General features: G+C 36.9%; 3 protein-coding genes across 3 annotated transcripts in view; 1 reads left to right on the top strand and 2 right to left on the bottom strand.

Annotated features, from left to right (window-relative positions):
- Positions 1–12,883, bottom strand: part of LOC124636599 — a 36,874-nt gene extending 23,991 nt beyond the window's left edge. Inside the window, exon 1 of the mRNA XM_047172758.1 lies at positions 12,673–12,883. The gene's annotated coding sequence lies outside the window, so the exon portion shown is untranslated. The remainder of the gene's footprint in view (positions 1–12,672) is intronic.
- LOC124636601 lies at positions 5,629–8,090 on the top strand. Its single transcript, XM_047172762.1, has 2 exons — positions 5,629–6,409; positions 7,074–8,090. Exons 1-2 carry the CDS (start codon positions 6,050–6,052, stop codon positions 7,857–7,859), a joined length of 1,146 nt encoding a protein of 381 aa, XP_047028718.1. The 5' UTR covers positions 5,629–6,049; the 3' UTR covers positions 7,860–8,090.
- A 155-nt stretch (positions 12,884–13,038) lies between the features above and the next one.
- Positions 13,039–18,664, bottom strand: LOC124636604 (heme transporter hrg1-B-like). Its single transcript, XM_047172766.1, has 4 exons — positions 18,396–18,664; positions 16,259–16,432; positions 14,658–14,811; positions 13,039–14,447 (listed from the first exon to the last, which is right to left on the bottom strand). Exons 1-4 carry the CDS (start codon positions 18,517–18,519, stop codon positions 14,378–14,380), a joined length of 522 nt encoding a protein of 173 aa, XP_047028722.1. The 5' UTR covers positions 18,520–18,664; the 3' UTR covers positions 13,039–14,377.
- Positions 18,665–18,847: the final 183 nt, after the last annotated feature.

Here is an 18,847-nt window from a genome sequence, read left to right as displayed (position 1 = left end):
TTGCTAGTCTTCTTAAAGAAGTAGAAATCTCCTCTTTTGAAAGCCTGGATAGAAGCTTGCCCACTTTATATAATCTAAATCATAATTGTATACAGTACAGCTACAATACAATACATTGTTTTTCTTGGGTAACGTGACTTATAAATTGAACATTAGGTATAATTCTAGTCTAGTGCGTCTAACGCGACCTTAATAAAGCAAAACCGCAAAATGGATTAGGTATTAGCAAATGTGTATTTGTAAAAGAACAATATATTTCTTCTCCTATGCTAATGACTGTTACTAATGTCGCATTATGTATACATTGTATGTCGAATTAGCAAAACTAATCGCTACCGTGCAGATTGACGCCCCTGAACTCATTTCAGGTTTTGTGCATAATTCGACTCGTGCGCCGAAAAAGCAGACGCAACGTCTTCCTCATTAACATAAACATTGCATTTGCAGACGGCCTTACATTATTAACTAAAGTTTGTCTTCACTTTCAATACATTGTTAGTATTACTTAATTTTAAAGCGACGGACAGTTTCTTGACCTACAAGTGTTTTTAAAAACTTTTGTTTGGGATGTATGGTCTTATTTATCAGTGACGTCTTAGTGGTGGATTTTGTAATACAAACAATGAACATATAGCACAATGGTACCGATGGTGTGTTAGGTTGTACACACAATGGCTGAAGGTGGACTAGTCGCCGGATCTGTTGCAAGACATTATCGGTTCATGCTCCATCGTTTGACCTGATTACCTAACGTTAGCCTAATTCTATCTGCTAATTATATAAGTGCAGTTAATCATGCAGCCATATCGACAATACTTGCTCAATTCATATTGTATGTAAACTAGCGGTTTCCTGCGGTTGCGGTCGCTTCCTGAGGGAACTAGTTCATGCACTTGGGTGGAATATCTTGTCTTCTACCCGAGCTACATATATTTAACCACCGACCGAACTTAATAAGGTATCTATTTTTAATTTGGGTACTTAATGTGTCTGCGCACATAAGACGCAGGCCATCTTTCAGCAGATGACGCTAGATGCGTCATGGCTCCAACGAATAGAAAGGAGGATGTAACTAAGAAGAACATTAACATACAAGAAGCGCTTGCCAAAAAGAGGAATAAAATAATATCGACACTGAAATTTCGAATTTCCTGAACTACAGCACAAAATGTTATAAACCACCGACCACAATTTTTTGACGCTTTTTAGTTCATCTCTAGATTGCAGAAATCTCATTACCGTGAAAGTTTTGTGAAAAATAAAAGAAGACAGGAAGATATTAATAACAACATATTCTAGGAATATAAAGACTGCTTTCCCAGCAAGATCTCTTTCGGACCATAGAGCACAGCCTATCTACCGGGCTTCAGCAAAAAAATACATGGTAGCATTTCATGGTAGATTATCTGAGGAAGAATGGTAATATGTAGATAAATTAGGCCGATAATGTGGGTAGTCTCACGGCTCCGGGATAATATAAGGCTTATACAAAGTGGTGGGCGGATAAGAACTATCAGGTTGGGCTGGAAATAACTTTCCTGTCCTAGAATGTGAGAAAGGTACTTGGACTTGCCCTGATGGGCAATTAAATAGAGTTTAGGTAGGTAACATCCTCATGTATTCCAACCGCACGAGTATCTGGTATTTTGTAGAACACATTTTTATTTGGACTTTTTTTTTTTTTGCAATGCACGAACCTACAAATGTTACGTAGGTACCTATTTCTATTTTTTTTTAAACATCGCATCGCCTATATTTTTCGGAGTTTCCGGAGGCTGTTGAGGATCTTGAATACATAACTGTTTAATTTAGCACATGTGTTAATTTACTTATCTTAAACAATATATGGTACGTAAAACAATAGTAGGTATAAGAAGGAAGCAGCGAAGATAAATTACTATTTCCCGACCTATTGTTTACTTTAGTTAGTGGCTCTAATGTAGTTTGCGCAATCGGCTACCGACCAATTACCTACATAGCGATTACTAAAAATGTATTATTCATTTCGGTAAATAACTCTTAAAAAAAACCTAATTGAATACGGAAATGGCGGCCACCATCGGTCTACCACTATCGTTGGTAACTTAGGTCCACTTGAAATTTTGATGCAGTTTCATAGCACGTGCGTGACAGTATGTCAACTTAATTTTATGTATATAGAAGACGGAGTAAAAACGATCATTAGTATGTTTCCTATGTTTCCTTTTCCTGTATCTGGCGGTGGTGTGGTGCATAATAAACGGTGAACCATTACCCTCGCTGGCGGAACGGAACGAATACTCTCTACTCGCCAGTTGCCACTGCGCCATTACGTACCTCAGATTTACCGGTATAGGTAATGTCTATTGCTGACCGGTCAACTCCTCTCAGTCGTGTTATTTTAATACCTACTCTTTGCTTTAATGCAGGAAATGCTATAAAACTGTGGAACTAAGACAATTAGTGTTGGCTATGTTGCGTTAAATGTATTCATGATAATTGTGGTAACAAAGAATTTTTCATACATATACATACTTACATATACAGTACTATGACGTACTTATTATGTAGCTATATTTCTGTGATTATGAAATAAGTAGTTAGATGGGTAATACCAAAGAATGTGGAATGGTTTTGAATTTTTCACATTTTAAGTTTGTTAGTAAGCCAGGTATTTCTTAATTAATCACGGATATAACAAACCTAATTATGATTAGATTCAGTAATTTTACTCTAGTGCCGATACGGAAGCTCGCAGCTGCTTGCGATTAGGTATCAAATTTAACGGACCTTTTGAATTTGACCTCTAAATGTTTATAAACAAAACACGACCAGGTGTTAACAGCGTTCATTACATCGTCAATCTCGATTCGTAATCTCGGACCGTTTCAAATGAGCCAGGGATTCAGTGGATTTCCGTGAAATGTACGCGCGATAAAAAGCTTCGAGATTTGAATCAACTGCCGGGGCTGTTCCGTGCGCCGGCGCATAGCAGAAGCAGACCATTAGCCGTGGCCGATTGCAAGTGTTCGAGGTTCATTTAAATGCACCCGTGATGATTACGTGACTGTTTACTGAAGTTATGTATTTTAACATGATGTAAATTGTAATGATGTAGGCAGATTTGTAACCTATTGAGCTCTTATTTCCGTTGCTGGAGCATGCAGGGAAAAGAAAAAGCGGGCTTTACAAGGAACATTAACTCTTCGTGAAAGTGAGGAATGGCATAAAAAATTCTGAGGTGTTTACCTAGTCACATAGTTTCCTTAGAGCTAAAGCTTAAACTGGCACTATGTTCACTAACACATACTATTCACATATTATTCACATTACTTACCTATAAGTAAAATACCTAAATGTCTAACCTTCCAAGAATCTTACAAGTCTAAACTTAGCTAATGTAACATAACGTAAAACTAAGTTTATGACCATTGCACTATGCTCAATAAGCAATTTGCGACCAGGATGCCGTCCAAGCATTGTACCTCTATACTATGGCATGCAGAAATAAAGAGCTTGTAACTTAGAACATAAGTGCTAAATATTCTAAGCCTCAAGATATTATTGCACCTTGCACTTCAAATTAGAATCTAGTCATTAAAATAGCATTTAAAGCCTTTTGGCTGAGACGCCGCATTCAATGTGTAGGTTGCTTCGTCACTAATAATTATGGGAACTCTAAGATGGAATGTTCATGTTTATTACGTTATTAAAAGAGATAGTAGTCAATTGCCACCATAGATATTGATGCCGACCATAAAATAGTCACTCCTTATGTGAACTAAGGAACAAAATGCTTGGGTAGGTACCTACCTAGGTACGCTTTGCATATATCTGATTCTCACGGATAAACGCTGTGAATTATTTTAGCAGTTTTATTAGGCTTTCTTTTAATGATAATAAAGCTAAGATAATATAAGATATTCTAACTTGATCTAGACACCTAAGTGCGAGGTGTAAAACTTCTGACTAGTCTCGGAGAAAACTGACAATTCCATTGTTTGCTGTGTTCCGGGAACTTTGTTAATTTTGTTTTATTAATTTGAGCTTGCATAATTGCTTTAATAATTTCTATTTGTGCATTTCTTTCTAATTTTTGAAATAGGTAAGTATACCGTAGTTAGTGATTATGTGCATGTAAAGGTCGGTTTTATAGGAAATTTAAATAATGAATTAGGCCTTACAAATCGTAGGTATCCAGTAGGTATTCGTAAGTCGTGGCAAAGGAATAAAAGAAAAACGCCTGAAAAGCTTCTTCTTTCTCTAGTAGACTTTAGACAAAAACCAAAGACGAATTTAAACATTTTTATTGTTTCTAACTGCAGAAGGGACAATCACCTCGTTCATGGTTGGTTGGATTTGCTTAACACCTTTGTAGTGCAATATCATCGGGCACTGCTAGAGACGAGAGGTTACTTATAAATCATATTCAACACCCAAGTAACACAGAAGCGCTGTATATTAGCTGAATCACTGTCCACAACAGAGTCTAAAGCTGTACAAGCCTGCTGAATAAGAGCATTAGAGGCGGTATCTCAGCTGATATAACTCTGATTTGGGCACAAATTAAACAGCTGTTAGCTGAATAACTGTAAGTAATTGCGTTATATTAGCATTATTTGAGCATTAATAAAGGTAACAGTCGCCCCAAGAGCTGAACATTGACTGACTATTAGAGTATGTGTTACCTTTTGTACAGCAAAATTGTCGATTAATAGAGTCGTTGTTACCTATTATTCAGCACAAAGTACACGCCAGGATATTTTTGACGCTGCTATTGGACTTCAAGTGCCAATTGTGAATTATTTTTAACCAACGGTCCTTTATAATTATATTATTTTGATAAGTAGTTTGTTTGTGGCGTGACTTTTGTGGTGAAAAAAGGAAAAATATTGTTTTCGGTAAGTAAAACTTTGCTTTATCCTGCATGTGCATAAAATTCTAATGGGAAAGAGAGTTTATTGTCAAATACTATATGAATATATACGATAATTTTTACGCGCTCTCAAAATATCATTGTTTACTTAAAAAGTATTAGTTAAATATGTTAATGATATATTATTAAAAAAAAAACTTTTTATTTTACATTTTTGATTTGACAATAAGCTGTTTACGTATAAAATCATTACATTTTCTATTCAAATATAGTTATTATTTTCGTTGGTTAAACAAAGATAAATTGTTCGTAATTATATTATATTACATAGAATATAACCTGAAAATGGCAGACAAGCAATGTGCACTGTATTAATCACAATTAAATGATATGGGCTGTTTATGTATTCACTCATGGTACATAAATTAGTAATGAACTGATACAGCTAGTTCTTGTGTAAAACAAGTCAGCCACAGATTCATATATAGCTTGATAGTGGGTAACATGTACGCAAATTTTGAAGGTAATCAAACAGTATAAACCACTCAACTCTGCATGAATTTTAGGGATCCGTGGATATATTTTACAAAATTATACATCTGGTAGGTATGTCTACCTACCCTTATACATTATTTGGTTACCTACATCATCTTGAGACCATTCATTAGATACATTATGGTGGTAATATTATTTTTTTGATTAGCATGTCGTACCTACATATTTCTAAGTAGGCATCTATTAAGTTTAAAGTGCAAAAAGAGTTAAAGATTTCACGACCAATGTAAAAATAATTATAAACTTTGTAACCTTTTAAAAGCTCGGGCTTTGAAACAGTGTGGTCATTGGGAAATTAAAAACTTAGTTACCTACCTACAGTCCGCGCGCGATCTAAGTGCAGTCGGGGTATGAGGCGCGGGAGCACCTCCCCCGCCGTCGACGCACCTCGCCTCGCTATTAAGCCAGTCATTGTATCGTCTCGACGCGCGACGGTTCGCAGTCGGATGTGTGTAGCGGATTAAACCATACGTTATCGTAATTCGTGCACAGACGTATTCTATCGATAGTAACGTGTCTAGGTCTAGTTGGTACGTCCTATTTTTATTTTGCACGGAGCTTTTGGGCCAGTTCATGGTAGATACGTTAAAAGTAAATTAGGTGCTTATCCAATTAACAATCGTTTTTATTTTCAGAGACATGTCTTTTAAAATTGTACAGACAATTGAGTACGGTGTACAAAAACTGACCGTCGTTCCCACGCTGTGGGAATCGAACGGTATTGTCCGCTGGCCACCAAAGACCGTTAAATTTGCGTCAAAATTAATAAAAGACGGAAATTCAAGACCAGGGCCAGAGTGGAGCTCATTTAAATGCGTGCTGAAAAGAAATTGTATCCCGACTTTCGAAGAAGCGAACAAAGAATTATATCAAATGGAGCTTAATACGGATACTGACTACGACAACGATAACTGTGGCGTGCCGGGGACGTCTCATCCCGATCTTGCAACCAATGATGAAATAGATTTTGACGCAATGGCACAAAATTTGGCACATATGGTAAGATTTTTTATTGATATGTCATTAAAAGTATGTTGGTGTAGTGTATGTAGATATGAATATATGATTTGTCTCAAGCCAGGCCTCTGTCACTCGACGTACTTGCGCGCGATAAATGCCTACCGCTCGCTGGGTTACCGGTAGCCCCACGCGGCTCAGGGCGCACAACAGTCACACGCGCCGCGCGCGTTCCAATATTTATTATTTTCATTTCGTGGCCTGTTGTGCTGTTGGTTTTTATTAGGTTTTTTAAGCTACCTAAAAAACTGATGGATTATTTTGAGTTGTGTTCGTTTATTTGCGACTATTGTAAGCAAAAAATATGGGTATTTAGAAACATTTTATATGTATGAACTTATTTAGTAATTCTATTTTTTTTTTTATAAATTAATACTTATCTACTTTATGATTTTAACAACAGATCATTAGGTATCGGCACGGATATTGAGCCCTGACCTTCACCTGCGCAGAAGCGATTTATTGGTTTATTGCCTTATGTGTACAGTGCGCAAAGCGATCCCCACTCTTCCGCCGAGTTCTCAATATCCATGCCGATAACTATATGTATCAGTAATGACGACTCGGAACATTACGCGTGTCGCAGAAACCAATTTTAGGTATGTTCCAATTAAAATTATTATTACTTACTCTCTTCATTTTCCAGGACAATTCGCAACCGTCAGCAAGCGACAGCACATTAACGGCAACCGTACTACAGCAAGACACAATTCAAGTAATTACCACGGGAGATATACACTCCATGCTTGCAAATCAAGCCGCAATGTTAGAGAAACTAAACATAGTTGTGGCAAATCAAAAAAAAATTGCACTTAAGCTGGCTTCTTTAGCAGTCCAATTAGAGGAAACAAAAGAAAGACCAGTAAGTGTTGCATTGCTACAAGACCAATTAGGATCGGAAGAAAATGAAAGTTTTTCAATAACGCCCATTGAAAACCAGCAGCAAATGGAAATGTTGGAAGCGAATCTAGCTGATAAGGCCCAAAAAAAGAAGTTTTCCAAAACTTTATCATTGCTGTGCTCATCTACAGTGGGTGGCGGTACAACGTGCGCATACAAGCTACTGGATGTAATTTTCTCCAGAGATTTTCTTTGCCAGTGTTCATGGTCCGGTGGTAGCAAGGGAGAAATTTCTAAAATTCCTCTTAAAAATTACAAAAACTTTAGGAAATTTTTCTTTGAAATTGTCAATTCTTGGGACTCGAAGTTTACCGACGATGACGCAGAAAAGTTTTTGAAGCTAGTCGTGAGGAATGCTGCAAAACGTAAAGCAATGAAAGGGTTACGCCAATCAACAAAACGAACCCGCAAGAGTAGAAATTGTGGAAATGATGTAAAATACGGAGAAAAATTACAAGACAGTGCCAGTAAAGATAGAGAAGAACTTCAAACTGGTGAAGAAGATGTTGCTACTGTGAGTAGCGGTGTATAACGGGTATCTCCAACTATCTCGCGTTGTATCTTTTTTAAGATATTTTTGTGATTAAGAAAATGTTAATTTTACTTTCTAGTTTGAGAAAAATAGAAGTTACTAGTGATTGGCTCTTACTTGCCCTTTAAATATGAATAAATAGGTGTTACAGACGACTTTGTGACTTTGTTTGATCTTTTATATTATGTGGAATGAACACAAACAATAAATAAAAGGACAAAATAATCCATACCTCAAGCGTTTTATTTTCTTACATTGTATGTATTAATGGAATGAAGAAGTTATAATCTCCATGGGGAATACAAACTAATTTGCATTTAACTTCTTTGGGATCTAAAACAACCGTAGAAGTATCTCCAATTCGTAAGCTTTTGTATATACCAAGACGAGATGATTTAATAGGATGTTCAAAAACATCCTCTTGGCTATTTAACCGGTAACCTACTAAGGTGACAATGTTAAGTTCTTCAACAATTGAATTTACTTCGAAAATGTAATTATGCACTGTTAATAAATATTTGTCTACTGCTTTTAAAGATAATCTAAAATCTTGATAATTTAAAATGGGCATGTCTTTTTTACTCTTTGAAACAAAGGGATAGGTAACATTCTTCTTCATCTCTAGGTCAGTATTATTTCCACTGTTATCACTATCTTCAATTAACCTTTTCGCCACTTGTGACAGTGGATTTTTACCAACTCTGAGCATTTGCTTTATCATATGTAATTTGTTCTCAAATGGATACGCGTTAAAAGTATGTAGTGCTCCGTAGATTTTAACTTCAGAAGTAACGTGCAGTAAATTGTGGACATTACTTGTTACATATGCCGCTCCGTAGAAATCTTTAAAATGTTCAACATAATGTCTCAAAAGTTTTTCTGCCACAGGTAATAAATAATGGTAAGCTTCACTGGAACAAATGGTTATTCCGCAGTAGAACATCAAAAAGTGTAAAAACGCGTTTGATGGCAATACATCACGCAGAATAACTAAGCTAAGGTAGTAAAAGAAAGATCTGAATTCCGATGCTTTCCAATACGCTAAGACATCAAGGTTTCGCACTGAACGGTGTATTTCAAATGGTAATTTACATTTGTTTAAAAAATTCGTTACTGTCTCAATGTCAGTGGCACGCCATTTTGTGATGTATTTTCCAAAATTTCCATCACGCCAACCTATAAGCATTCTTTTCATGATCCCTAAATCGATAAGGTGTAGTGAGTCGCTGACTGGGACGTCCTTTACCATATCAATTGGTAGTCTTAGCAATGGTGAGTCAGTTCTATGGTGCGCACCATAAGCTTTCTTCCGGAACCCATCATCAGTTTTATCGGCACATTTGGTGTCAGGAAAGACAACGGTATGTGAAGTGTGTGAATACTCTCCAACTGTTACACATTTCAGACAACCATGCTTCCCGTTGAAATTACAAACACCTGTAACAGATAGAGAAATAGGTAGGTATAATACTTATAATATGTTGGCAAATATGATAAAATTCGACTGACTGATGTGTAAGTAGAAGTAGTCATATAAGTACCTTTTATATAAGCTCTGGCAGGTGAGTCGCAAATAAAACACCTTATCTTAATTGTGAATCTTCTTCCAGAATTCTGAAGATAAATGCCTTCCCGAAGTAATGTTTCCATTTCATTGATAAAATCTTCCAAATAAGCGTTCAAATTTTTCGGTTTCCCTGTTCCAAAATAAATGCCAATAACAAATGGCCTAAAGCAAGGATTCTCGAACACGTTGCAAAGTATAGGCCAAAATTCTTTTTTAGAACTTTTAAAAATTGGTAAGCCATCCATGTTTATATTCAACGAAATTGTTTCTGGAGCCTCTTCCCAACAGAGCAATATTTTTCGCAAAGGTATTAATATTCCATTGTGCCAGTATTCACCTCCATCGATTTTTTTTAAGGTGACTTGTCTGGGTGTAGCTAAAATAGTCCGGGGGTCAAAAGGTAATGTATTTGGAATAAATTCATTGATAATTTTTGACAGATCACCTAAAGCTGTGTGTGTTATATTTTTTTTAATAGCCCATTTTCTTATATTTTCACGAAAAATTTCTTTTTTATCGTAATCACTACATAAACTGTCACTGTCTGTACTTGCAGAATCGTTTGATCTGTCTGCACATCTATATTCAGTGTCGGTACTGCACGATACGTAACTACTATCTTCTAACATTCGCTGTATACTTGCAGAGCTTTGTCCATCCAAATCTGCACATCTGCTTCTTTTAACACTAACATTATCGGATACGGAACCCTCCCGTTCTAAAATTCCATTCGCTCTTGAACCATTATTCACCAAACTTGCAGCTTGTTCAGTATACGCTGTGTCACCTGTATCTGTGTTTAGAATCCTCAAGTATTCTGCATTAATTTTTCGGCGTATTCCGCCAGTTCTTCGTTTGTATTTCCACATATCACAATATCGTAATGCTGGGAGCGGTTACCTGATAGTTAACCTGATACCTGATAGCTAAATAAGATATTGAAGAGTTCTTCAGTGAACTCTTCAAGATCTTATTTAACTCCATTAGTAGATTAATTGCCAACGTTAGTACGAGTCGTCAGCTCTAACAGGGATTATGGGTTACATATGAGCTAATTTATAACAGTTTTCTGTAGTTTAGCATTATATAAGTTCACCCATAATGATCATATGGGCTATAAAAGTGCTATTATAAGATTGCGTGTAATAAGCAGACTAACGATATTAAAGTACAACTATGTTCAGCAAGACGCATTATATCATTGTTAATTAAAGTCACAGAAGAACTAAGTACATAATAGTAGCTCACATGTTGTTTCTTAAAATGCAAGCGGTCTAAGGGTACACTTCTGGCTTTCAATTCAGAATATAGCTTAGCTTCAGTCCATAAAAATGCTTAATTGCAGCTAACAGTACTATTTAATACTAAAAACTGCATAACACTGAACTGTATACCCATATTAATGCTTGCAACATTAGACTGTTGTCTCTGTGACGCATAATAGCGAGAATATACAGGTGAAAGCGTACAATTTAGCTGTTGCAGTTCGAGTGTACTGTAGTAATCGTTTATAAATGCTAAAGTTACCGATGTTACTTTTTCTGACATCTTATAATGCAGTTTTGTGCTTATTGGGCAGTCTGTCCGTACGTCATACAGATAAACAGCAGTCCCTTCACAAACCAGTGATTAGCTGATTTATTGCTGGCCAGTATAGAAATATATTTTTTAAAGCGGGTAATGGACTAACATATTCTTCTTTTCTAACTTTTAATTGTCTATGGTCACCCGAATTGCCTTCATATTGGCATAATTAGATGTCGTAGTTTAGGAGTCTCTCTAGATTCTAGTGAATGTTAAAAATGTTGGTATTTAGTTCAGCTGTGTATCATATAAACTTTCTGGTTATTTATTTTTCTCTAAATTCATACGCGCCTTTAGTCAATCATGGAGATTTTTTTACTCACGAATGAGCAGCGTAGCGTAACAGAGTAAAATTGATAAAATTGAAAAGCTTAGGTACCTACCTATCTATTATATTTATAGACTCGCAAAAAAATTACAATTCAATACTATGTAACTTTCGCCAAAGTTTGTTTATGATATTGAATTCTTTTGAATTCAGACCCTTCTCATTTTTTAGTTTTTATTTTTTTGCTGCCAAGACGTGAAAAAAAAGTGAGACCGTAGACATTTTATCTCGTTACATGCCAACTAAAACATCGCGAGACTAATTGAAAAATTAACTAATTAAAAAAAAAAAACAATAAGAAATAAGTAGGTGAATTGAGGTAGGTAATCAATAAAGTTTAAATCAAGTAAATGTGGACTGAAGAAGCATATAGGGGTTTAGTAATGTATTTATAATCTAAGTCAGAGCTATTCTCGTAGGTTCCCGAGATAGCTAAGCTGTTAAACCGTAAAAGGGCCGCGCTGCCCACTTCACTTTTACCTACTGGGTAGATACTTTTTTTCAAGTAATAACATGGCATGTCAATAAAATGCAAGTTCGCGTTCGTACACTATCGCTACATTTATTTTATTTTTATGGCAATCTATGGCTAGTGGATCTTCAAGACCTGTCTATCTTAGCATAGGCACTCATTTTTCATAATATAACGCTAGTAGACTCATTGTAAATCATTCAGTCTTCTTTAATTAAAGTAACGAGTTGGTAGTTCCATAAAGATTTATTACATGCATAAAAATATATCTGTGATCCACCAGAGCAGAAGTTCTAGGTACTTAGGTACCTTGGCAACGAGCCTGTAGATACAGAAAATGCTAACGAATGCAAATAAATTATACTATCAACTATTGGTAAAAGCCGGTTGCAAATGACTTTATCTCAGCAACAATTAATATTGATGGGATGTTACCGGATGATTAATGTATGAGAGTGATAACATTCTTACAAGTTTATGAGGAATGTCTGAGAACCTGTGACGAGTATTACGTACTAATGCATCATTGCATCTGAAGATGCAGCATTACAACGTAGGTACTAAATTCAATATAATAAAAAAAATAACGTTACACCTTCCTACTTTTTTGTTAAGTTCAATCTTATTCAAAAAAAAAAAGATCATTAAAAAGATTTCAGATTTTAATTGAATTTAGAATCCGCAGTCCTAGTATTTTTTATACTCGCTCGTAACAAGAAAGTTACTGTTTTTTAAATTTTTTTTTGGGTAGTACACCAAGGATTATAAAATAAAATAGACAAACGATGTTCCAGAAGGTCTAAATACTAAACATGTTCCTCAACATCTAAGGCGCAAAGTATAGCAATCCTGTTTTACTTACCACTACTTATGTTATTACAGCTGAATCCCTTGCTTCCACATCGACGTTAGAAGTAGCACAACACAATATTATTTTTAAATAATATTTATATCTGTTATAATTTCATTAGTTCACGCAGTTTAATTTATAATGTCGATCATTTTACGCGCGCGCGTTTTGTTTCTTGTACGCGGGAAAGTGCGACGCAACGGCTAGCGCTCGGCGCGCACCTCTATGAACTGAATGTTTTCTTTCAAATTCAAACTCCCCCCATCTTATAGCGGCAATGCTTCGACCATCGACCATAGCTTATAAGCTCTCAGCCACCTGCCAAGCATACGGAAACTATTCTAACAGTTCTAGGATCACGGAATAATACAACAAACCTTTTATAAAAAAAAAACACTTTATTTATTTCTTAACTACAGTTGACAATAATCATTTAATAGCATAGACACAGTTACAAATATAACTTAATAAAACACTAGGAAGATGTCTTAACTACATTTAATTAACTGTTTGTAATAAATATAACGATAACATAATATTTATTTTGTTTATACCCAAAAATTTAACATTAATTTTGAATTAGCACTACAATAATTTCTTACTGTTTTTACAGGAAGGTTTTACTACACTAAATGAACAAACAAGTTGATATTAAACGCACAGTAACTTGTCCTACAATTCAATTAATTTACGAAGTATACAATTTAATTCTGCTATTTTTATTAGATTATTAATTATTAATAAAGTAAGTACCTCATTAAATGTATCAAGAAATGAAGAAATAAACTAAGAAATATATATGTATAGAAAGAGGCATGGGTCAGATAAGAAAAAGTATGAAATTAGATATACGTAAAGGATAAAAATACATTAGTAGAATTATTTTCTATCCACGTGACTTGTAAATTAAAATATAACAGAAAAATATGCATAAATACATAGAAAATTTCAGTCAAATATTGGCCTAAATTCGACAATGTTTTTATAATTCAGTCAATAAAGGTCACTCAGGTATCACAAAAGTATATAAATTGTTATAACTCGTAGATTCATACGTAAATAATATCTAAGTGGTTTTGTTGGCTTTCGATTAAATAAATAAAAAAAAATATTATAATAAAAAAATAACATAAAGCTTTGTGACTAAAGTAAAAAGTACCTTTTAAATTTTGATATGTCTTTTAAAGTCTAAATAGCTACCAAATAAAGATCTTTTAATCATATTGTTATGCTGACGATACAGGGATGTAAACCTAGACATACATATATGAAAAAGAAGAATAATTTAAATGACTAAGTACAACTGTACAGTAAAAGCCTGGGATTTTTTTTTTCCGAAATCGCAGTTTGATCGAAAAAGCGGCGGTATCCGGAATAATCTAATCCATGTATTTATATAGCTATCCGTAATTTAAAACTTCAGTGAATTAAAGTATGTACGTAAGGCCAAAACGGAGAAAAATAAACTTTTTACAAGTACCTACAATATCGTAGTTCTTTTGAGAGAATGATAATTAATTATACCCGCTGAAAATAATTAATTATCGGTATCGCTAACGAAATCAGTTGGAATCGAAAAATTGCAATTGGGCTATGGTAACTTATTCTATGGTGTCAGTGGTATTTTTTTCTTTGATGGTAATTTGGAAAAAATCGTGTCGCCTGAGTTAATACAAATATTATACATATTTATATATTATACCGAATGTAGTCGTCATTATACCGTCCATGTAGTTTCACCGTCTTCGTTACCAGCCGGTGCTCCGTCTTGCTGTATCAGGTTTTCACTGACAAAAGGTAAAAACTGGACAATAGGTTTTATTCAAAAGATAATAGGTCTTACATTGCTATGTTGCAAATAAGTAATATTCATAGCAATATTGACCCAAGCTTTATCCCTTTGTGACCTTATATTAAAGCTTCAATTTTGATATTTCCGAAATTCAACAAAACCACTTAGACTGAAGCAATTTGCTAACAATCAATGAAATAATTACGTCTCCTCAATGTTAGGGTTTTCGGAGAAGAGCTGGTGGTCGTTGTAGGTCCTCAGATACTTCTTGGTGACGAGGTACAGCATGAGACCCCATTTCATCATCATGAAAGACCAGACGAGACGAATGATAATGCTGGTCTTAATTGGCATAACATCTGTAAGAAAGTATAATCGTTATTATCGGCACAATAAATGCTAAAGTACGAAAATTTCGCATTAGAGCGCAATATTCTGAGGACTTTTTTTAAATGAGCGTTATTTTATTTACTGCTGTGCCTCATTACTCAGGAGCCGCTTGTTAAGGTTAGCTTTCATAGTGCGTATCGAGGTTATAAGCTGACCTATGCTGTAGTCTAATAAGAAAAGGCGGCCTTGATCTATAGGAAGTTGCGACAATATGGTTTATTATATGTGGGGTAAAGGGGACTACTGGGGATCACCTCGTTTTTCGTAATTCATATAGAAAATTAAGTCCCTAACTCCTTGTGTAACGTAATGGATGGAGATCAGATTCATTTTTCTTATCGAAATTGTACTGATTGTTTGTATTTCCTTGTGTTTATAACAAAAAAAAATATTCAAATCACGTCTATTTGTATATTTTTGTAGCATTTGTATGTGCATGGATACCCGCATGTTAAAGATAAGTAGATAACGTAATACATGAATTGTCTTAAAAAGCATTTCAGCAATTAACGTAAAAGGGACAGAACTGAATCAATTAGTTTTTGTCATTGAAACAAAGTTGTACTTGTAAACAAGTTCAAGAGTCAACAATTAATGTTGTGGTACCATATTTGTGAAAAAAACAAACCCCAACACTTGTTTAAAAATTCAAAGTATTGTTATTAATTTATAGTAATTAAAAATCTGTATTTCTATACTGTTTTAAGTGTGAATATTGATAAGGCGATGAGTAATTATCAGTGTGTAGTCTTATCGAATTATTATGAATAAACATTTTGCAACATATTATAAACAGTTACTAGTTTTATTTCAGCTTATATCAACAAAATTATGCATTTCATATAAACATAATCATCTTTCCTCAGTACATCCAATATTTTTTTGTTTTATGCTTATTCATTGACTGCCTATTTTATGCAATTGATTGAATTTATTATCAAACTCATATCAGTGATTCATAAAGTTATCAATGCCTCTAAAAATAACTATGCTATCTGTACTAGAATGTAGTTAAAACAACAATTACAGAATTATGAATTTACTTTAGAAGACTTGACAAAAACTACAAGACCAATTTGAAAAATTCCTTACTATTATAAAGCTATATTGTCTTAGATTAACAGCAAGGCTATACTTTGGTCTAGTCCAGAAACGAATTCATGTTGAAGCCATGAGAAATACACACAGTAATAGTCCATATGAATAGGCACTTTACTAAAAGTAAACTATCTTGACAAGACATTTTACCTAAAATATGTGTTACCGTTAAAATGATTCAATTGAATAAGTAATTGTTATAGTTGCATTTACATAACATTTCATGATTAGGCTGAGTTTTCAAATAAAGACATCAAGATTGCTTTTCTTAAGCTAAGTTCCTACTCATATGGAGTACACACCCATTTCTATACGTACCAGCTTTGTAATAGATCTCCAGGAACAAGTAAAAGAGTGTCAAAGCACTTCCGGAGACGAACCCTACAATGCCAAAGTCTCCAATGTATTGTAATGCCTTTCTTGAGAAGTTGACGTGCAGTGACTCTTTCAGGTAGTGGCAATGTAGCATCAGGGCTAAAGATGCATGGATACCTGGAAAAGACAGTTTTGAGAACTTTTAATCTAAGGTTATTTATTCATGGCACAAGGGAGGTCGCACCAGGAGGCGGCCGACATAATGACGCGCGGGGTTGCGACAGTCATCGAGAGGATCCAGCTGCTGGGCCTGGAGGTGGCCTTGCACAAATCCGAGGCCATGTGCTTTCATGGGCTTCGGAACGCGCCACCTTCAGGCTCCCAGGTCACGGTGGGGGGGGTTACCATCGGCGTCGAGAGGGCGATGAAGTACCTAGGACTCGTCCTCGACGGCCGGTGGAACTTCGTCGAACATTTCCGACGTTTGGGCCCCAAACTGGAGAAGACAGGTGCTGCCTTCAAGCGGCTCCTGCCCAACCTGGGAGGCCCAAACGCCCCCTGCCGTAAACTCTACGCGGGAGTCTTGCGGTCCATGGCCCTTTACGGGGCCCCGGTATGGGCACGTTCGGTACGGCCGCGGGCTGTACACTACCTGAACGTGCCCCAAAGGGTGATAGCCATTAGGCTAATCCGGGGGTACCGCACGATTTCCCGCGAAGCAGCTGGCCTACTTGCTGGACTGCCACCGTGGGATCTGGAGGCGAGGGTCTTCTTGCGCCTGTACGACTGGCGCGAGGAGGCTCAGCGCCGGGGAGAAACCCCGTTGCCGCGGCAAGTTGTCGCGCAGCGGGCGGAGCTCCGGCGCGATCTCATGGTGGCCTGGAGGGAGCGACTGTCGCAACCCAGTGCAGGGCACGCCACCATCGTGGCGGTAAGTCCCCTCTTTGAGGAGTGGCTCGGGAGGAGTCACGGCGCCCTCACGTACCGCATGACGCAGGTCCTCACCGGACACGGTTGTTTCGGGAGGTACCTGCACCGCATCGGTCGTGAGGAGGCGCCCGGGTGTCACCATTGTGCGGACAGCCCCGAGGACACGGTGGACCACACAGTCCAGGTGTGCCCCGCATGGGAAGGGCACCGCCGGGTCCTCGTCGAGGCTTTGGGCGGCGGCGACCTCTCGCGTCCGGCCCTGGTTCAGGCCATGGTCCGGGGCGAGAGGGAATGGGATGCCGTCGCCTCCTTCTGCGAAGCGGTCATGCTCGAGAAGGAGGAGGCGGAACGCCAGAGAGTTCGCACCTCTCATCCCGGCCGCCGCGCTGGACCAGGTAGACACCATGGGCGCCGGGTGTCGCGAGATGACTCCCGGCCACCGTAGGCGTGGGTCTGTGGGCGGTGAGTTCGGGTGGCTCATCGTCCCTCTGTCTTTCTAGACGACAGACCCGTGTCGACGGCGCGCGTTGTTCCACGCGCTCCTCAAAGAGATGTCAGCAACCCCAGCGGGGCCCAGCAGGGCCAAGGCCTGCCGGGGCTGCGGGTTGTTCGAAAGAGATACCGCGGCCCTGGTACATAAAAGGCCTATGACGGAACACGACGATTTTAGTCAGTAAGAGTCTGACACTCCCTCACCGCTGCTAACCCACAGCGGGAGGGGTCATTTGATGATTTTACGTCGCTAAAAAAAAAAAAAAAAAAAAAAAAAAAAAAAAAGGTTATTTATTCATTTGTTATTGTTGAGGGTAGTTCCGGTTTCAGGGTGTTCTGTAGTGAGCATGTTCTATTAATTCAATGTAGGTACTTCTGTTAATGTTATTGTACCTAATTGTCCATAGTTTACTTATCAGATCAATTAATTACAATTTAAGGAAAATAAACAGGCATTTAAAACAATTTGTAGATAAGGTACTGGACAGAAGTGTATTGAGGAAAATTTTGTGTACAATCTTTAGCTAATTCAATGATGATGGCTCAATTTTGTCACAGAAGCGACAGTGGGTAAAAAACGACTCGAGGCCAATCGAAAGCCTGTCGCAACTATTTCGTGCGTGAAACTTGTTTCATTATGCCGATACAATCTTCTGCGTTAAGATGTTACTTTTACTCATATTTACGTACATGACATGTTACTCTTCGCTTCACTTACCAGATAGTAGCGCCCACATTCCGGCTTCTATGTTTGCATAAACAATGCAGAAACATATAAATGCAGACAAGCCTAGAAAGGCTCCTATAGCACTTAGTGCTATATGAATTTTAACACGCAGCATGTTTATTGAAACCTCCAGACGACTTCAATTACCAAATAATATTTTCGTTTTGGAAACAAAGAGAGATCGCAGTAACGTTACATTTATTTACGAATACAGCTGTAAAACTGTGATTAGTGTGATTTCAGTATTGTCAATCACCTGTCAAAAAATCCCCGAAGTTACTAAACTAGTGAGGTCCTTACAATCTTTAGCAACCGATGCGATATTGGCCCGACACAAGAAAAATATTGAGCAAAAAATATTAAGTACGAACAAAACTCAACCTCGTCAAGATGAACGACGACAAACCTACGACTGAAAATATTGTAATGCATGTTATTTTTTA

The sequence above is a fragment of the Helicoverpa zea genome, chromosome 14 (assembly GCF_022581195.2).
Source record: "Helicoverpa zea isolate HzStark_Cry1AcR chromosome 14, ilHelZeax1.1, whole genome shotgun sequence".
In the NCBI taxonomy this organism is placed as follows: Eukaryota; Metazoa; Arthropoda; class Insecta; order Lepidoptera; family Noctuidae; genus Helicoverpa; species Helicoverpa zea.
Note: the sequence above shows the minus strand (reverse complement) of the source record. Positions and strands in the feature narration are given on the sequence as shown.

What these genes read in the sequence shown, in the direction of transcription:
- LOC124636604 (XM_047172766.1), bottom strand. Translation starts at nt 18,519, where the DNA reads ATGCTGCGTGTTAAAATTCATATAGCACTAAGTGCTATAGGAGCCTTT. An exon ending in GGAGATCTATTACAAAGCTG is followed by an intron (nt 14,812 to 16,258) that starts GTACGTATAGAA and finishes ACTTTCTTACAG; the next exon opens with ATGTTATGCCAATTAAGACC. An exon ending in AACCCTAACATTGAGGAGAC is followed by an intron (nt 14,448 to 14,657) that starts GTAATTATTTCA and finishes ACCTTTTGTCAG; the next exon opens with TGAAAACCTGATACAGCAAG.
- LOC124636601 (XM_047172762.1), top strand. Translation starts at nt 6,050, where the DNA reads ATGTCTTTTAAAATTGTACAGACAATTGAGTACGGTGTACAAAAACTG. An exon ending in CACAAAATTTGGCACATATG is followed by an intron (nt 6,410 to 7,073) that starts GTAAGATTTTTT and finishes TTCATTTTCCAG; the next exon opens with GACAATTCGCAACCGTCAGC.